The 19,216-nt window shown below is 39.9% G+C and overlaps 1 protein-coding gene across 1 annotated transcript; it reads right to left on the reverse strand.

Annotated features, from left to right (window-relative positions):
* Window positions 1-5,312: 5,312 nt before the first annotated feature.
* Window positions 5,313-18,501, reverse strand: zc3h12ab (zinc finger CCCH-type containing 12Ab). The gene is made up of 6 exons (XM_005452769.4): window positions 18,316-18,501; window positions 16,978-17,524; window positions 10,113-10,252; window positions 8,283-8,517; window positions 8,089-8,189; window positions 5,313-7,644 (listed from the first exon to the last, which is right to left on the reverse strand). Exons 2-6 carry the CDS (start codon window positions 17,487-17,489, stop codon window positions 6,701-6,703), a joined length of 1,932 nt encoding a protein of 643 aa, XP_005452826.1. The 5' UTR covers window positions 17,490-17,524; window positions 18,316-18,501; the 3' UTR covers window positions 5,313-6,700.
* Between the last annotated feature and the right edge of the window lie 715 nt (window positions 18,502-19,216).

Here is a 19,216-nt window from a genome sequence, read left to right on the forward strand (position 1 = left end):
TAAGCTACGTTTCACACAAGACCAGCGCAATTGTGTCTCCTTTTATTGTTTTTAATAAGTGGGAGCTAATACTAGTTTAATCCCCACCAACTTTCAAAGAAAGCAGGGAAAGTACAACACGAGCACATCACTGGAAAACTGTTTGGGCTTGAATGAGTCATAAATCTTTGGCCTCATAGTCAGAGGTTACTGTTTTCCCCAGCAGTTTGTTGCCTGAGTTTCCTAACGTCCTCTGGCCAAACAAACACTCTGTGTAATTGATGTTCATTTGAAAGAAGGACAGACAACCACGCTGCTCGTTAAATTCAGCACCTGCTTGATGCAAATGATGGATGTTCAAGTGTGTTTTCCTGTTTAAGGGCGGTAAAACCTGAAGCTGATTTTGGTGGAAGTCTCAGCACAAACCGCATTTGTTACCTAGAAAACTGATTCTTATCTTGTCCGCCTGCGAACAGAATTGACTTTATTAGAAAACAACATGCGCTTTGTGTTCTCTTTGCTGAACTATAACTCACTTGTGGTTTTTCTGTCCTAACTTTCTGCTACAAAAGCAGTAGTGTGGTTATGTGCTGCAGAACACGTTTTAACCTGCACTGCTGACACTTTGGTATTCACATTTAGAAAGTACTCCAAAATATACATTGAGTAAACAGCCACTACGTGGCTGCAAAATGAAGCCAAAAATTGCAGTTTCTCTAATCGCTAAAGAACATTTGTACCGCTTCAGAAAAAAACATTTTATTTTTTTTCTGCACTATAGCTGTCTGTCTTATCTAAATGTCCTCTTGGTGATATGCACTGAAGCTAAACATGCTCCAGACTATACTCAACCTCAAGACAAGCGCAGTGGTACAGTACACAGTGAAACAAGACATCGTGTGACTGCAGTTGTGGACCCCCATCACCACAAAGACAGCAAAGCACTGAACTTGAATGCCATCCAATTCTTAATCCATAGGGTTGAATATGATGTTGGTCCACAATTTGCAGCTATACATGCTTCAACTCTTCTGGTATGTCATTCCAAGGTTCAGAACTGTGTTTATGGGAATTTTTGACCGTTCTTCCAGCGGTGCACTTGTGAGGTGAGACACTGAAGTTAGATGAGAAGACCTGGCTCACAGTCTCCTCTCTAAATTATCCCAAAGTTGTTTTATCAGGTTGAGGTCAGGACTCCGTCAAGCTCTTCCAAACATCTTTTTTGACTTTCCTTTGTGCACTGGTGGGCATATTGGAACAGGAAGGCACCATCCCCAAACAGGGCTGGACTGGGACAAAAAATCGGCCCGGGCATTTTGACTAGAGACCGGCCCACCAGGTATTATAGGAAAAACCATAAATCCTTTGAATGAAAACAAACGCTGTTGTCACAGTGATGTACACTGTCTTGTTTGTATATATGTATCACTCTAATAAACTTAAACCTTCACCATCCTCCCTATTCTGGGATTCTAAACAGTACCCAAAAGTAGACTGCTTGGTCGAGTTAACCTCCTGAACTATCTACAACACATGGTGAAAAGCTGAAATTAAGACAGAGAGGTGAGACATGATCATTACTGATTACTGATGACAGATTTAGATATATTTTCATAAACCATACATTTGCCACATCAATAAACAGCATGGCAGGGCAAAATATTTTTTCTAACATGGCAACCTTTAAAAAGTGAAAGGAGACAGAAAGACAGGTGAGAAAGAAAAACTTAATTGACTTTTTGATGGCATTTTACACACAGTACTGGTACAGAATCTAGAAAATGTGGGAAAATGCTGGCATCATAAACAGTACTTAGCTACTTCTGAAGAAATTATGATGGGACCCTAAAAAAAATACTATGTACAATAATGGATTTCTATACATTTTACATCAGATGAAAACGTTTGTTGTAAGATTCAGAGCAATAAACAAACAAGAGGGAAAAGCCGATCAGCTGATCACTGATCAGTTTCATGATTGAAGTAAAACAGGAGAGGGAGGGGAGAGAATGAGAGAAGAAGAGGCAGCTGTGCAGCAAAGACACGGAATAACTTCAGCTTTGTGTCTTTTTCATTGTAGCTGAAATACGGGACAAACTGTTCCATTTCACCTCAATACGAAATGCGCAATATTTTCTCTGTATACAAGACGATTCCGTTTTTTACGGGACAGTTGGAAACTCTAATAACTAACCTTATAAATAAGATAAAACAAGTTCAACATCAGTAACATCACAGCACCTGCCCAGCAGTAGAAACTCCGTCATGCTAGCTAGTACGCAGTACGAGTTATTTGTAACTGACTGTAAAAAGTCAGCATAACGAAAATAAACTCCACCTAAACTTGGTTTATATCTGACCCAGATAGACTGCAGGTCATAACTTCTTACCTGAAGTTCAGTTCACCGCCTCGGGTCTCTGCTCCTCCTGCCTTCCGTCATCCACCAGCCAGCGTGTTGCATCTGCTGGCCTCCACCACTTGCTAATGTTACTGAATCTGTAGAAGCTCCGCAATAGCCACCACCAAACAATTGAGTTATTTTTACACATCTCCCTTCATCTGGCCAATCCACCACCTTTCAGTGTTTATACCGTTACGGAAAAAAACGAAGAAAAAAACCCCCATCGGCCCATAAAAACGAAAAATCACCACCAGCAAATGCCCGGTATGCCTGATGGCCAGTCCAGCTATGTCCCCAAATGAATGAAACAAATGAAGTACATTGGCCAAAACCAGGTGTTCAAAGCCTGGAGGAACTTACCGGAGAATTGTCAAAGCTATAAATGATGCCAAGGGGTGTGAGAGATGAAAGAACGATCCTAACTTTTGTAAAGGAGAGTAAATGATTTCCTCTACATTTGCATAAAGAATATAAAAGCTTTTTTTTTTCACTTTATAACAGGTTACAGAGTGTACAATGATGGGAACACGGAAGGGGTCTGAAGACTTTCTAAATGTACTGTTGTTCTAGATGTTTGTGTTTCTATAATGAGATTCTACTTGTAAAATTTAAGGTGTTCCAAAAACTTGACAGGGTGTGTTTAAGGGTATTTACCTGTGCCGACAAGCCTCTCACACAAAGTTGATTTCCATCACTTTCAAGAACATTAAATGGGCTTGCATTCACCTCCTGGTGACCTCATCTAACTTAAACCAAACTAAACCAAACCGCTTATTTGAAGAAGCAAGAACTATTATTATCTAACTTAACATAAACACTGGTTTTTAGACATATACCTTGTATACCTCTGATGAGCAACTTGAGAGCAATGTTCCCTCTAATCTGCGCACTGCTGGCACGGTCTCTGCGCACAGAAAATCTGTGTTGCGCACAGAAAAAAATCTAACCTGAATTGAAATTAAAATAAATACGTTAACAATTCTGTTTTGCAGTGTTAGTCAGTAAGTGACTGGCTGCTCCCGTATGGGATTACAACGATGCCACCTTATCCCATAGTCCAGCCAATGATGTGATTCACATTCGTATATACGCAGCCAATCAACGTTGTTGACAGGCTATGACAGTGTCCTTATGTGCCGACACCGGTGTTTTAGCTAGCAAAGCGGCGTGGCTGATGTGGAGTTAAGCCACGTTAATGACAACGTGTACAACCATTGGAGATGTGAGCAGGACAGACGGAACAATTGACGGAAAAAGTGTACTTTATACCAGTTTTTAAATTGTGTTGATAGGCCACGTAAAACCAGAGTTATGATAAAAATATCTGCAATGTTTGGTTTTCTTCCTGAATACTATCGTTGTTTATATTTACTGCAGGAAGAAACGGTAAAAACGGCGTTTTATAAGGAAAACGCTCGAAAGCACTCTCTGCCTGTGAGCAAAAACAACCCCCTCCCCCTCTCACCCGCTGCCCCTTTCTTATTCGTCCAAAAAAGTACCGTGTCGACCAATCAAAAAATGATATGGCAACGTGGCATCTAGTTGTTAAGAAACGGGGGGAAGTTTTAGGAGCCACGGCGGTGTTTTGAGATGTGAGAGATTTGAGACGTTTAGCGCAAATCTTGTGTAGTTAGTGTGTAGTGTAGTCAGTAGTTTTGTTGTGTGTGTCAGAACAATGAGGCGACTGCTGAATGTTACAGGTGTTACAGGAGTGATACATCTCCTGTTGTCAGGCCTGCAGGTATCAGGCTGTTGTTCTCCTTTATCTCATAGTGGACAGAAATTATTTTTTGGAGTGGCACAAATAATTTGTGTGGCATCAGATTTGATGCAGAACAGCTGAATGTTCTGTAAATAGTTTGAAATGTTTATTTAAAAATGCATTGGCTTCATTTAAAAAAAAAAAATAGCTGCAAAAAACTGTTGTTTGCCAAACTGAGTTACTTTTTTGAAGTAGTAACTATATAATTAATTGCCCAGCATTGGTCATTATATACTGTATTTTGCAGACAGACAGTTTCAGGACTCTCTCCCAGACCACAGACTCATACTCATAATACAAGTCAGAGCTTTATAAAAAAAGAAAAGAAAAGAAAGAAAGTTGTGTTTTCGAAATTGGAGTTCAAGTTATTTTTACTTCCAACAGTGTTAACATACTACACAGGCCCATGGCTAAATTTTTTTTTTTACATTTTCATTGTAAATGAGCTAAAGCAGTTTAAAAGTAGTCCACCATAAATGTAAATGCTGTAATTTGATTATTTTAATAAACCATGTAACTTGGATGGATTAGATGCTGGCGTGACCACAGTGCACACGTCTGATGTCGCTCACAGTGGTCCAAGGGATCGCTCAGGGAGTTTGTGTGTTCGCTCAGACACATGAAAAATTAGAGGGAACATTGCTTGAGAGTAAAAATAGGAAGGCAATTTTCTTGCGACCGGGAAAAATCAGCATTTTTATTCTGGTACTTCTTCCCGATTTGGTAAAAAGTAGCAGCGCCAACGAACTCCTCACTCAGAAGCACCAACATCTTCATGGGCAGCCACTTTCGGTTGCTATGCAGTTCCACATGTTGGCTGGTGGGAGCCAACCTGTCTCTCAGCAATTACAGTTCAACTCAGGGACCTAACTCAGCTGGTTGTCATCTGGTTGTATTCCTATGTAAAAGCAAGGATGTCATTTTGCAGGTAAATTACTGTTCTGCAGCAACTACAGGTGAAAGAATTTATGTTTTAGATCTTTGTAGTTCTGGTTGGACTCCAAAGGATTAATGGAATTTCTGCATATGCAGAAGCTACTGGATTTGTGAAGTTTGCCACTTAATCAAAGTTATTCACCATATTATCACAAACACATTGGTTAAGTGAGTGGTGTATATATATCAAGTCTTTAAAAATGCATGTAAATAAAGCACAATGTAAACAGCTGGACTGGTAATTGTTTATTTTTATTTCAACAACTTTCATAACTATTGTATCAGCATGAAAAGAACAGAATCTATGTAGTAAAATAAAGTGGAATAAATATAACAGTTTTACTGGAGGTGTGTTTTAACTTCCAGTTAGCTTGATATCACAAAAACACATTAAATAATCTAAACTGAGAATATTAATTAATATTAATATTAATGACTTGAATCAGTTCATCTGGATGCAGCTCAGCTTCTTCCACTGAAAACGCTTCATCCAGGCAAACAGAATCCAGTTTCCGGGACTATAAAACTGTCATAATCAGCTATATGGCAGGTAAGGCAGGGCCCAGGTGCAGCACTTGATGACAGACAGAATTAACCATAAAGCAGCTTTATTCCCGTACTTGGAGGCTCAAAGGAAATACAAAAAATAAAACTCTAACCAGGAAAAAACTAGATACTAGGAACAGGAAACAAGAAGCCATGTGCTAAGGAAATATGGAACTCACAGAAAAAACAAAACCACACCGCAGACACACGGACATGACCAACTAAGGAGACAGAAGGGGGGCAACAAACACTGAGACAATAGATAAACAACCATGAAGACAAGGCTGACTAAACACAGCCTAGGGCAGAAAAACTCTAAGGTAACTAAAATCTGAATGCTAACCGATGCATACTTTAAATATAATTATGAAACTAGGAATCACATACAATATTCCACACACAATAAACACTATTAAGTCCAGAAACATAGAAACTCTGGATCAAAGACCCAGTACCATGTCAAAAACAAGCTTAACTCTGACAATTGAGATCAACTACCATTTTCAGGGAGTGTAGGTGAGAACGCAGCCATTAATATTTTATCCTGACATGTTGATTGACAACACTGCACAGTGATGTCTTAGAAAGAATAGATGCATAGTGCCAATATGACACAAAAAGGTATTTCAGTACGCAGCTCAGCACAGCACAGCCGGTTCTTAAATACTGTTGAGACACACACAAGGCGACCTTCGCGGTCATTTCCGAGCTTGTTCGTCATTTTCCGACGTCAGCTTCTTCCAAAAAGACATCAATATCGAGAACGTGTTCCTCATCCACACAACACACTGGTGACTGAATCTGACTGTGTAAGTGTATCTATGAAAGGTAGACCTCAAGAGTGTCAGTTAATCCAATTAAGTAGCATTAAAAGCCACATGTGTGCTAAAATTTATAAATAAAGATACAATTTGTATCAACTGCATCCTGCCTCTAACGTGAGACTGCAGCGAGGCAACTCCAAAGAATTCAAATAGAGTTTTTAATCAAGGTGGATACCACAATACAAAACACACAAACTCATGTTAACCTTCAGTCTTTCCACTGAAAGACGAGTTCTCGGACTGGATTCGTTTCATCTCAGCTGACTCTGCAACTTGAGGATTTCGACCACGAGCATCTGTGGATCCATCATCTGAGGGAACATGTCCATGGCTGTATCCACCAGCTGGGCGCTGAAGATAGCGAGGAGCTTTTTCCGTATAACCTCTCTCTCCTCCCTGCTGGGACCTGGCTTCATTGGAGGAGGCTCCCAGTGTGAGGGATCTCCCGGGAGGCTGCGGACCACCGCCGGTTGACCGCAGAATGGATCGGACCATCGTGGCCTCTGGAAGCTGTGGGTTTGGCTGCGCTGGAAATTTGTTGGCTGGCTGTACGGATTCATGCTGACTGGGTAAGCGCAATAGTTTGGATAGTGGGGCAGACTGTAGGGCATCATATCAGCGCTGTGGCTGTTCACTGGCCCGATGTTGTGAGTTGGGAAAGCTGGTGCACTCCCACAAGAGCGAGTGCCATGTGAGCAGCAGCTGCACGGGGCACTTTTTGGAGGGCAGTACTGCTGACAGCTGCTGTACGGTAGCCCAAACTGGTGATCACTCAGACTCCGAGGAGCTTCCACCGGCTGGCTGTCTATGGAGCCTAAACCAGAGTCCAGCTGCTCCTGAGAGCGACTGTGCTGCACCGAGTTGTGATCAGATGACGCATGTTTGCTGGACTTCTCCTTCTTTGATGAGGCCTTCTTGCTGGAGCAGTGACTTGCCTTCACCTGAGCTAGCTTTTCATTTTTATGAGCTTTTTTTATGGAGCTGCTCTCGTTTCCCAGAGTCAGTTTCTTCGCCATATCCTCCACCAACAGGAGGCTGAGTCCAGGCACAGGACTGGAGCAAGCTGAAGATTGTTTCTGAGGAGCAGTAGGCTGCTTAGCACTCTCCCGAAGCTCGTCTGCAAGAGCACGATTGGACTGTTTGGCTCGCTCGGGATGGTGGAATTTACATTTGATTCCATAAGTACATTTCTTCCCTGGAAAAAGAATAAACAGCAGGCTCTATAACTCCATCAAAGCAGTATTTTTATTTGCAGAGAAATGTCGAATAACAACCCTGTATGTATAGTACTCTGCACATAATCTTGTTAAAGTAAGGACGTTTTCTAAAATACTGCCTTAAATAGTTTTTTTTCCTTATTAATTTTACACAAATTGCAACAAAATAAACTAAATTTGATCAACATTGGGCATTCTTTGAAATTAAAACTGCACCACTGTACTTGGCAGGTAGGTTGTCTCAAGCACTGTGAAGTTTAACTTGTCTTAGTGTCTCCTCCTTAATATTGGATTCTGAAATCTGAGGGCTGAAACCATCTGCTGGATCAAGATCTCTCTTTTTAACCCTGACTGTGTATTTGGGATCCATGTTTGTACTGTGACCCCTGATGGTGCTACATGTCTTAAAAAAGCTCTCTCACCATAAGGACACAGCTGTTTTTTCTGAGTCTTTGGAACCCTCCGCAGGAAGTTCTCCAGGGTTGGTCCATGTCGACCGAGCGGATCATCGGGGGGCATAAATCTGCATCGGGGTGAAATGCAAACATCATCACTCATCGGTAAATCCAGGTTACTAGCTGGTCGGGATCTTGTGTATAAGGAATGCAAAACTCACTTGTTATTAACAAAGGAGTACATGAGCAACCTCTCTTCGATGAAGCGCTTCCACTCCGGCTTCTCTCCCTGAAGGTCACGGTACATGTCGTTGGACACGATGATGCCGTCAGACTCAAAGGCGTGCTTGACAATGTAGCAGTCGTCATTACAGACCACCCGTTTGCCTGCATAGCGCCGCGACGGTGTGAACACCAGAATCCTTTTCCTCTCCAGCTCACGCAGAATTTGCTGATCTGAATGCCAAACATTACGTCAGAGAAATGATGAGCCACTACAATAAAGCCAGCGACTGATTATTCAAGACTTTGAATATGAGGAGAAGGATTCTGAATTTGACTGTGGATTTAACAGGGCGCCATTGAAGGGAAGCCAATCTGGGATAAACATGATCTCGATTCCCAGTCCTTGTCAGTATTCTTGCTGGATCAACTGAAGGTTTTTCAAGGAGCTTTGAGGACAACCTGATAATAATGACTTACAATAGTCAAGCCTAGAATAAGTGAACAAACTAGTTTTCAGCATATTTCTAATTTTACAAACATCCTGTCTTAAAGAAATGCAAGAAAGCAGTCATAGATATTTTTAATGTGCTCACAAGGACACATCCTAGTCAAAATGACCAAGCATAAGGCCATTCAAAGTAAATATCTGGTTAGACACTATTTATCTAAAATCTTTAGGGCCGAGTACAATAACTCAGTTTTAGAACCAGGAAATTAAAAGTCATCCAGCTCTTTATCTCTATAAGACATTCCTATAGTTCTGGTAACTGCTGTGTGTCATTTGGCTTCATGGATAGATTAAGCTGGGTATCATCTGCATAGCGATGACACTGCTATGCTATGCCTTGCCTTCCAAGGGAAGCATGTATAATGTGAATAGAATTCATCCCAGGACAGAGCCCTGTGGAACTCCATACTTAGAAAAATTGCAGAAGGAGCACAGTTTAACCCTAAACGAGTGGCTAGAGGAACAAAACAAAGAGCTTAATCTTTGTGGAGCTGAGAGGAGCTGCAAATTAAGCTCAGGGTCATCACTAAATGCCCATTCAGATCTTTATTTAACTCATTTTGTGTTTTTTCCCTGGAGGCAAAACATCTTGAATAATAACTGCAGACTTGAAATTACACCCTAACACAAAACCGTTTATCTGCATGAGCTATCAATTTAACTACATTATCAGCAGTCACTTCCAAATATAGGTCACCACAGGCTGACTGAAATGATGATTATCATTTGGTGTCACAGAAGCAAGAAAAAAAAAAATTAGAAAAAACATTTCTTTTGAGTTTTTGCAGCACATGCTACAGATAAGCTTTGTGCATGGGGGAAAAAACTGTGGAGTTTCCCCTTTTGAGTTTTACAGTAAACTGAGAATCAGCAGCTGATTCTATCAAACAATGTCCTGCCAGTTACATGCCTGGGTTTTAAGTCCACTACTTACAAATAATTTCTCAAATTATTTATTGTTCAGCTTTTTTGTATTACCATTTAGTTTCAAATCTATTAGTAATCTACTCCATTACATTGAGAGTTCTTGCTTTAACTGCCATTAAATACGTCATAGGAGGCAAATCGGAAAAAAATTTTTTTTTAAATGTCTTTTTAAAATCCCCATCAAAAGCTTAAAACACGTGCTGGGACATTCTGGGAAATTTTTGCTTAAAAAGTATCAAAGGCGTCAACTTTCTCTCAGCTTAATAAATATTTTAACTAGTTCTGTCATAGAAATTGTACCACAACTTTCAGGTTTCAGTGCAGGTTTCACAGTCGGGCAAAGAAGGAAGTAGAGAAACAAAACAAAACACGTGAATTCCCAGTGTTGTACCTGTAATGGGAACATCCGGCCTGGGCTGCTCCTTTCTCCATGAGGGAACAAACACAGTGATTTCAGTGTGGCCTCTGTCCAGGAAGAAGTTCACAGCCAACTGGATTCCCAGACAAGAGAAAACTTCCTTGTTGCCGTGGCTAAATGAAAACCAGGAAAAATGAATGAGAAACCAGAACACATGCCCACACACTAACAGCTGGAGGGAAACTTCCCTGACCCAGTTTAGAACAAGGTTTGTGGTGTTTATAATGGCACTCTTTGATGTTTACTCGGCATCACAGCTCTTATCAGTGCACCTTATTTACATTGATGTGAAAGATTACAATAGAACAAAGCTCTTTGTCTCCGACAGGTTGACCATGATTTAGGCACGAGTGCGAGGACTATTCTTAGTAGTCACTTTATTAGGCGCACCTGTTCAACTGCTCCCTAACGCAAAAATATCTAATGAATGGAAGTAACTCAATACTTTTAGGTACGTACACATGATCAAGATGACCTGCTATAGTTAAAAATAAGTATTTAAAATGAGGAATAAGGTGATTTAAGTGCCGTGGTTGGCCGCATTTCAGTATCAGCTGTTGATCTATTGAAAACCAACCATCTCTAAGGTTTACAGAGAACAGTCCAAAAAGAGAAACTATCCAGAGAGCAGCAGTCCTCTTCACTTGGACTCACCAAATTGGTCAATAAAAGACTAGAAACACATAGCCTGATTTGATGAGTCTCAGTGTGAGAATTTGTCATGAACAACATGAAAGCATGGAATTGTCCTTCCATTAATCAACAGTTGAGGCTGGTGATCATGGTGTAATGATGTGGGGAATATTTCCGCATAGTACCAATTGAGCATCGTTTAAGCACGTTCATCTCTTTGTGAACATGATGTTCCCGTCTTCTGAAAACACTCCATGTCACAAACCTCAAATCATTTAAAACTCAATCCAGTCGAGCACCTTTGGGATGTGGTGGAACAGGAGATGGACGTCATGGATGTGCAATAACAATGTGATGCTATCATGTCAATATGACCCAAAAGGTTTGCTTAAAAAAAGTGGTCAGTGACACACTGGCATCTGATCCATAACTAGATCCACAGTGCAAAAAAAGCTGTCACTGGAACAGTACTATAAAAGAAAAATCGATGCTTATATATCCCTTCATAATCTAGATGTGGTTCCACTCTATCTGATTTGTAGTAGTACCAATACAGGAAACAATGACCATGGAAAGAGCTACCTTAAGAAATTCACGAATGATAGACGGATTGATTCTGCCCACTATGATTTTCCTTCAAAACTACCCCATCATCTTCATGTCACAGTTATTTTTCCTCTATTCTGCAGAAATGTGAACTGGCTTGGAAAAAGCATGAGGCAGAATTGGCTCCGTGCCAGCATTGGCACCGAGTTGGCGGTAACGAGGTAAACGACTGAATCACTGGCATTAGTGATTATGCGAGGGATTTCCCCAAGAAAGTCTGATTTTTGTCTGTTATGAGTTGCCCAACTTTGTTAACATTGTTAACCCTTTAAGACCTACCATAGAACCAAGTCCGCCAGAGCTTACTTTACATTTTACATGCTGTAGTGACATTTTTGGGAGCATTTCAAGTTGCTATACATCAACACAACTATCATAGCCCATATTTTAATAATATGTATGCATTAAGTCCATAGTAACTACATTAATCTCATAAAGTGCAATAAAGTACAACAAATTGAAAATCGTTTTTGTTTTTTTTACATATATTTCTACTTGGAGAAATTTAAGAGGCTTATCCCTCAAAACTTTAAATACAAAAAAGTTGCAAAAAATAGTTTACAACAACAGGAAATTTATTTTGAGTGTCTTCATAGTTTTATTTTTGAGATACACCAATTTTTATATACTGCAGGAAAAACGAAAAAAAAAATCCTATAATGCAAATTTGCAAAGAAAACAACATGGGCATCATAATAAACTATTTCCACAGTGCAATTCGAGTTCTAAGCATCCCAGAAACTATTCAGAAAAGCATAAAGTCAAACATGACCTATAAAAACACCAATATAGGCTTTAAGGCCTACAAGCAAAAAAAACTACATTTTCCGCGAAAATGACGTCACTTCCGGTTTCGGGCAGGAAATGGCGGACATGCGATCGTTCGCGCTGACGTCTGTTTCAATATGGGAAGTGTTACGAACAGCTGATCGGATCGGCAAAGCGTGTTTCTGGAATATTATGTTTTTGCGCTAGCTTACGCGGTTCCGGTGTTCTGAGAAACCATCCTACTCTGACAAAACGTCCTACCCGTGTTATAATTTGACCATGACTTGCGACTAAACCTAACCCTACCCCTAACCCTAACCATAACCTTAAGAAGTATTCTGGGAGGGTGAGCGAAAAAGAAGTTAATTCGGCGTTGGTGTTGTGCGCATGCGGCGCGTCTGCGCAGAAACGTTGGGTAGGATGTTTGTTCAGGTAGGATGGATTCCCAGAACACCGGTTCTACAGGGATTTAAAAATAGTTATGCAAAACGGCGCGTGCCCGCTCCGACCGGCTTTAAAGGGTTGACAATGACTTCTAAGACTGCTGTGAAGAAACTGTACTAACCACTGAGTACTCTTAACATTTATTGCATTTTAAAAAGAAAAATGTGTTGCAAAAAATTGTTACGTCACTAATAACAAAAACCAAAAACAGGGACTCAAAGACTGAATGTTCTATAAACAACTCTACATAACAGTCGAAATAAAGCAAAGCATCATAGTCCAGTTTCAGCCAAGCTTCAGCTGTTGGACAGATTGCCTCAAATTTGACTCTAGAAGACTCTAGTGTACAGAGGAGTTCGTGGTTGACTGCAAAGTGCCCAAAACAAGCCCAAATCCCTCCACCACCGTGTGCCTATCAGCACAAAGTGTTGATCGGCAATGTTTGGTTTTAGCCAAGTTTGATTTTCACCAATTAATCTTGTGGTTTGTTCAGGTACGACTTTGCAGACTCAAGCCCTGTAGCCATACTTTTTATTTCTTTGTTTTTTTAGAGAAGAAAGTCTTTGTTTTGGCAACCCGTGTTCTAATTGTACTGTCATGAACGTAATGACAGTTTCATGACAGTGACATGACAATTACCGATGCCTGCACAAGACATCCATTAGTGTGGCACCATTTACAATTACCATGCTAACTGATGCCTGTAGAAAGTAGCAGTTTCTATCAGGTGAATTTTCTGGGACATCCAGAAAATGCAAGCAAACTGCAAAAACTTTTATAGAGGTGATCTGTAGTAAGGGTGTGCTTAGTTTTTTAACAGGACAGCACAGAGTCATATGAAAAACTATTTTTCTTTTGACTTAGTTTGTTTCTAGCTGGCTCTTATCGTCCACTTTCTCATCATCTAAGGTTAAAGGTAGGTTATTATCCAGCAGCTTTATAAAATTTTCACTTATTTAAATATTTACAACACTTAAAGAAAAGCTTAAAAAACTGTAAAGCTAAAAGCGAGACTTTATTTGAAAGGAAAAAATTTGCCTTTTAAAAAAACAAAACCCCACCCTAACCCAAGACAGGTTTTTAGTGGCTTGATGGATGTTCACAGCTATAATAAAAAATAAAAAATTACATCTGGCAATCGTGTGGCTTAAACAAAGTCGGTTATTTCGCTTGGCAACAGCTTCATAACACTTCTATCATCAACTTGCCAGAATAGCTGTTTCTAAACAAATAAGGTACACCTCTACTCAGACTGTGACGATGTAAGTGATTTAAGTCCTTGGGGGAATTTCTGAATGACTTTGAAGAAATGCTGTTGGGCCTGCTCCAGAGACATTCGTCTTAAAAAAGAAAGCGTTATAGGTACAATCTGATTTGCATACTCAAGAAGCTGCATGCCTGAACCTGCATGCCCGGCTGGGAAAGGCAAATGACAGACGGGGGCGTATACTGTCCTTAAACAGATAGCATATACGCTAATTGTCTCACCCTTTCTCACGCTTCGGTGTATAATAAAAGAAATGCTTAGCACAACTAAACTTCCCAAATCACAGTCAACAGAGATCAGTGCCTGCATGCTTTTGGGAAAAGACAGCAGTCTTCAAAACTGCAGTTTGCAGAACTGGTTTATTGTGTTCTGAGTAAAAAGAAAAAAAAAAATTCCTCAGGTGATGCACAACACAAATACAAAACACACAGTGAGTGTGTAGTATAATCTCTGATGGGCCTAATCACTGAAATTGTATTTAAATCTTCAACCTAAAAGAGTATATACATAATTTATTATATTAAATATTTAATATTATGATTAGCAACTTTAATTCATACTAATTAAAGTTAGTATGAATTAACCCCCCCGTGGCTCAGGGGGTTGGGAAGCGTATCTGCAACCGGAAGGTCGCTGGTTCAATCCCTGGGCTCTCTGTCCTGGTCGTTGCGTCCTTGGGCAAGACACTTTACCCTACCGCCTACTGGTGTTGGCCAGAGGGGTCGATGGCGCGATATGGCAGCCCTCACCTCTGTCAGTCTGCCCCAGGGCAGCTGTAGCTACAACAGTAGCTTGCCTCCACCAGTGTGTGAATGAATAGTGGCATTGTAAAGCACTTTGGGTGCCTTGAAAAGCGCTATATGAAATCCAATCCATTATTATTATTAAAATATTGAAATAACTGTTGGAATGGTTGAAATAAAATGCAATAATTTTAGAAATGTATCTGATGAAGTTCAAGACTTTTAACGATACAAAACGACGAACAATACTGGTTTTGAATCAAATGTCTAACAGTATTACAGTTTCGCTGTATGCTGGATTTGGTGCTAATGTTGACACAGTAAACACTATAGGGCAGTATTATCATTATTTACAAAGAAAGCTATGAGAAAAGTCTGTGAGAAAATACTGTACAACTCACTCACTCTATGACTTCAGTAAAAACTATTGAGCTCATGGGCTTAACAGCTAGTTTTAAATCTAACAAAATGCAGCACACAGCTCATCAGCTCAGGCAACCATTAGCATATTAGCATGCTAACGTTAGCATTTAGTTCAAATTGGCTCTCACATATTTGCTAATCAAAAATTTTGTGATGTTGGTAGAAACCAGTTTTTGTAGATATTTCTCAGAAAATATTGGAATGTTGGGTTTGTTCCTGGAAGGGAGAACTGACAAATCTCTCTGCCGGTCCACCAAGTTAGAAAACAACTTGGAAAATCTGCAAAAAAATTAGTTATTCAAGCTACTGCAGTCCCAAGAACTGACTAATCAGTCACAGAAACATGACACGAGAAAGGAAAGCTTGGCTCGTAATAAAAAAGCAGATTTGAGCAATGCTCTAAATCAGGGGTGTCAAATATAAAGCCCTGGGGCCAGGATTTCAGAAAGGCTTTTACCTTTTCCAATTCCAAAGACTCCAATCACTTCACGACTTTCAGAAAATTTGAAAGAGGACATAAATTTTACACTTTGAATTGTATTTTCATATTATGTATGTTTCACATATTTTATTTTCCCCACCGATAAAGACCTACCACATAGATCTTGTATTTTCACTATCTACTGTAAAAAAAACAACAATTCATTTATAAATAATCTTTGTAAATATGTAAATATGTTCTGTGTCCTGTGTACTGTTTGTTTGTATATGTGTTTTTCTTGCTGCTGTTACAACCAAATTTCCCCTTGTGGGACAATTAAAGGATTATTCTATTCTATTCTATTCTAAAATCAATGCTGTTTCCACATTTTGATTAAAAAAAGCAAACCAGAAAAAAGAGATATGACACCACCTGAAGAGCATAATTTAACCTACTTGTGTTTAAAAAGCTTTTGTTCTGGGTTTAAACGTGCTGAAAGGTAAATGAAGCATCTAACTCTGCTGGACCCCTGCGTACAGGCTGTCATCAGATACCCTCCCACTCAGTCAACTCCTACTCCTAACTGAAACTGTGAATGAAACTGCAGATGGAAGCTGACTGTCACAATGACCTGATTTCAGCTGGTTATCATACAATTAGAAGGAATTTGATCTCTTAAAAAACTGAATTAAATCAGTGGGGGAGTTGTGGTGTAGTTAAATGTCAGAGGACTTTATGCCTGGTAACCTCAAAGCCGCACTAAGATTGAAAATAGCTTGTGTAGCTGCTGTGAGAATCACGATAAAAACAAAAAAAAAGAAAAAAAACTAACCAATTTACCTTCTTTGACTGAAAACAGAAGTTATCTATCCTAGTTACAGCAGAACAAAGGTTTTTGTTAAGGCAGAAATGTATTATTATATTCATTAGAAATAAATCTACACACTATTTTCTAAGATAATTAACGGTTTTCTCTGTAAAATGCCAGAAAACTGAGTAAAAGCCTGTTATATCTAATTTTCCTCAGTCCAACCCCCAAAATATAGCTTACTATCATAAACAGAGACACTAAATATTCTCAAGTATGAAGATGAGATAGCTTGTTTAGCTAAAACAGTTATTTGCATATAAAATGTTGATTAACTGATTAATCGTTGTGGTTCTACATTATTTAAAACAGACAAGAGCAGCTCATTCATCTGCTTTTTGAGGGGAAACCAACTGAAAGTATTATTGCCTTATCATGTAATCACTGCAGCTCTGATAGATAGAAACTCAACGCAGAAACAGAAATTCTCTGACTTTTAACCTGTGAATTTTGGACAATACTGCATAAAATAATAAAATAATAAAATAATGATTCTGCTTTCAAATATGGATCAATCAGATCATCGCTGGAGCACGCGGGAGCTTTAAACAGTGGATTTGGGAGATTTCTGTTTGAAAATGGACTCGGGTGGCATATTCATGAGCTTTAACCGATGTCATAATCAATCACTCAATATCAGTCTTGCTACTGATTAGTTTACTCACCTCATGGCCACATTGCTGCCGTCTATAACGACGGGTCTCAGAGTCTTTCCTTCCTCGCCAGTCTCCTCTTTGCTCTGAGGAGAAGTGCCAGCTACAGGCAGCAGCAGTGTAGGGCCCGATGGCTGGGTTTCTCCTCTGGGCACCAGCACCGACATTGTGGTCACCAGCCCCTGATTGGCCTCCTGAACGGGCCCGATCCGAACCAGCTCCCCCAGCACTTTATCCGTGTCCATGTTGGGGCCGAACTTCTGCTGAACAGCCTGTACCTGAGCCGTGGAGTAGCCCAGCTTGTGGAAGAAGTCCAGCTGGGACTCCAAGAGCTGCGGGTCCGTGTTCGGGTCAGGTTCACCTGGGTACATGGTCTCACAGAAGGGACGGCAAGAGTCGCGAAGTGGTAGCAGTGAAGGAGAGGCCCATGCAGAGGTGTGGGAGTGTGTGGGGCGGTGTGGCTCTGAAATGAGGGTTTTACTCCACGTCTGCACAGCTGGGCAGAGTAAAACATCAGTATTCATCTCTTCTCAGTGGGTGAAGCCCACGCATGTCACACCTATTTGGAAAACAGATTAGTCAGCTCATTAATCAACAGAAACTGGAGCCCTGTAAATACACACAACCAGCAAAATGTGTGAAGCACATAAACCAGTTAAACATTAGCATTATTATTATTTGGGTATCGGTAATAAATTCAGTACAATATCAGTATCATAACTGAGTATCCATGAAAGCAGAGCTTAGAAGTTGCTGTAAGAAAGTTCAGTATAGCTAAATTTAATGTGTAACTATTTACTACAGTTATGGGATTAAAAGCATAATATAATACAATATAATATAATATAATATAATGATTTAAACAACAGTAAACATTTCCTTTATTGTAGGCAATTAACAGTTAACAATCTGTTTAGCTTCTTCTCTTATTCCTGTGAATATTTTGTACTAATAAGGTGAATTTCATTACGTTGTGATCGTTTTTTAAACAATTAAGACTTTAACTTGACATTTCCCTTTATCTCAGACTGACTTTATTTGTATTTAAACTACTTTTTGTGTTCTTATGAAAGATATTCTTACACTAATCCTGTGTTTTGTTGCTGTTGTTTTTGAATGACTTCGTCATATTATGACACTAAATTTACAGCTGGGTGAATCTCAAAAAAGTTACTTTACAATTTGAGGTAAAACAAAGAAAAGCAGCACATTCTACCACACGTTTGGCATTCCTGCTGGAAATCTGCCAGTACAGACAAGAGGAGAACACAGAGGCCAAATAAGTTAAAGTCGTCCTGCTTTTATTTTAGTTTTCCGTTTTCACTTCAAAGTTAACAGAAAGAAACTTACCGGTGTATTAAAATGTGCCAAACGCGTCTTTTATTCCTCTCGGGTTGTCGGCAGCTGTCGCGGCTGATGCGAAGCTTTCTCTGTTTGAGTAGTGAGTCGATACAAGGAAGTTGGGGTTTTTCTTTTCTTGACACAGCAAACAGCCAGCAGACGACCAGCGTGCCGGAGTCACATGCTGGGAATCCAGCGAGTTACGACCTGACGAAATGTGACTCCATCCGTGTTCGTCTGATTTATTATGCAAGAGCAAACCAGGAAATACAGGTAATAAGCACATTAACCTGCCAGGCCAGTGTGCAAGAAATAGAGTATTAAAACATATTACCCACTCGGATTTTAGTCGTTTCGTAGTAGGTAAGTCAATAAATAGGTATAATACAATACGTTGAGTTTTCCTAATAGGCTATATTACATGTAGCCCCCGTTTATTTGTGCTTAGGCAGTGCCCGAATGATCCACTAGAGGGCCTCAGGGACACACCTGTGTGCCAGTCGCCATGTGACAAAAATAAGTTTTTGGGCATATTTGCCGACTTAATAAGTATCCCCTATGAAAACCTAACAGGGCTTTTTGTGAACATACTGTATATACTCACTATCCACTTTATTAGCTACACCTGGCTATAACCAGGTTGGACACCCTTTCACCTTCAGACCTTAATTCATATAGATTCAACAAGGTGCTGGAAATATTCATCAGAGATTTTGGTCCCTATTGACATAATAGTGTGACACAGTTGCTACAGATTTGTCAGCTGCACATGTGAAGCCCCCATCCACCACCACTGCGACCTCCAAAGGTCCCAAGGTGCTGTATTGAATTGGGGACTGTGTTTTATTTATTTATTTATTTATTTTGAGTGCAGTTGTTATATTAAAGACACCACTTTGAGATGATTGTG

The sequence above is a fragment of the Oreochromis niloticus genome, linkage group LG22 (genome assembly GCF_001858045.2).
Source record: "Oreochromis niloticus isolate F11D_XX linkage group LG22, O_niloticus_UMD_NMBU, whole genome shotgun sequence".
NCBI classification, from domain to species: Eukaryota; Metazoa; Chordata; class Actinopteri; order Cichliformes; family Cichlidae; genus Oreochromis; species Oreochromis niloticus.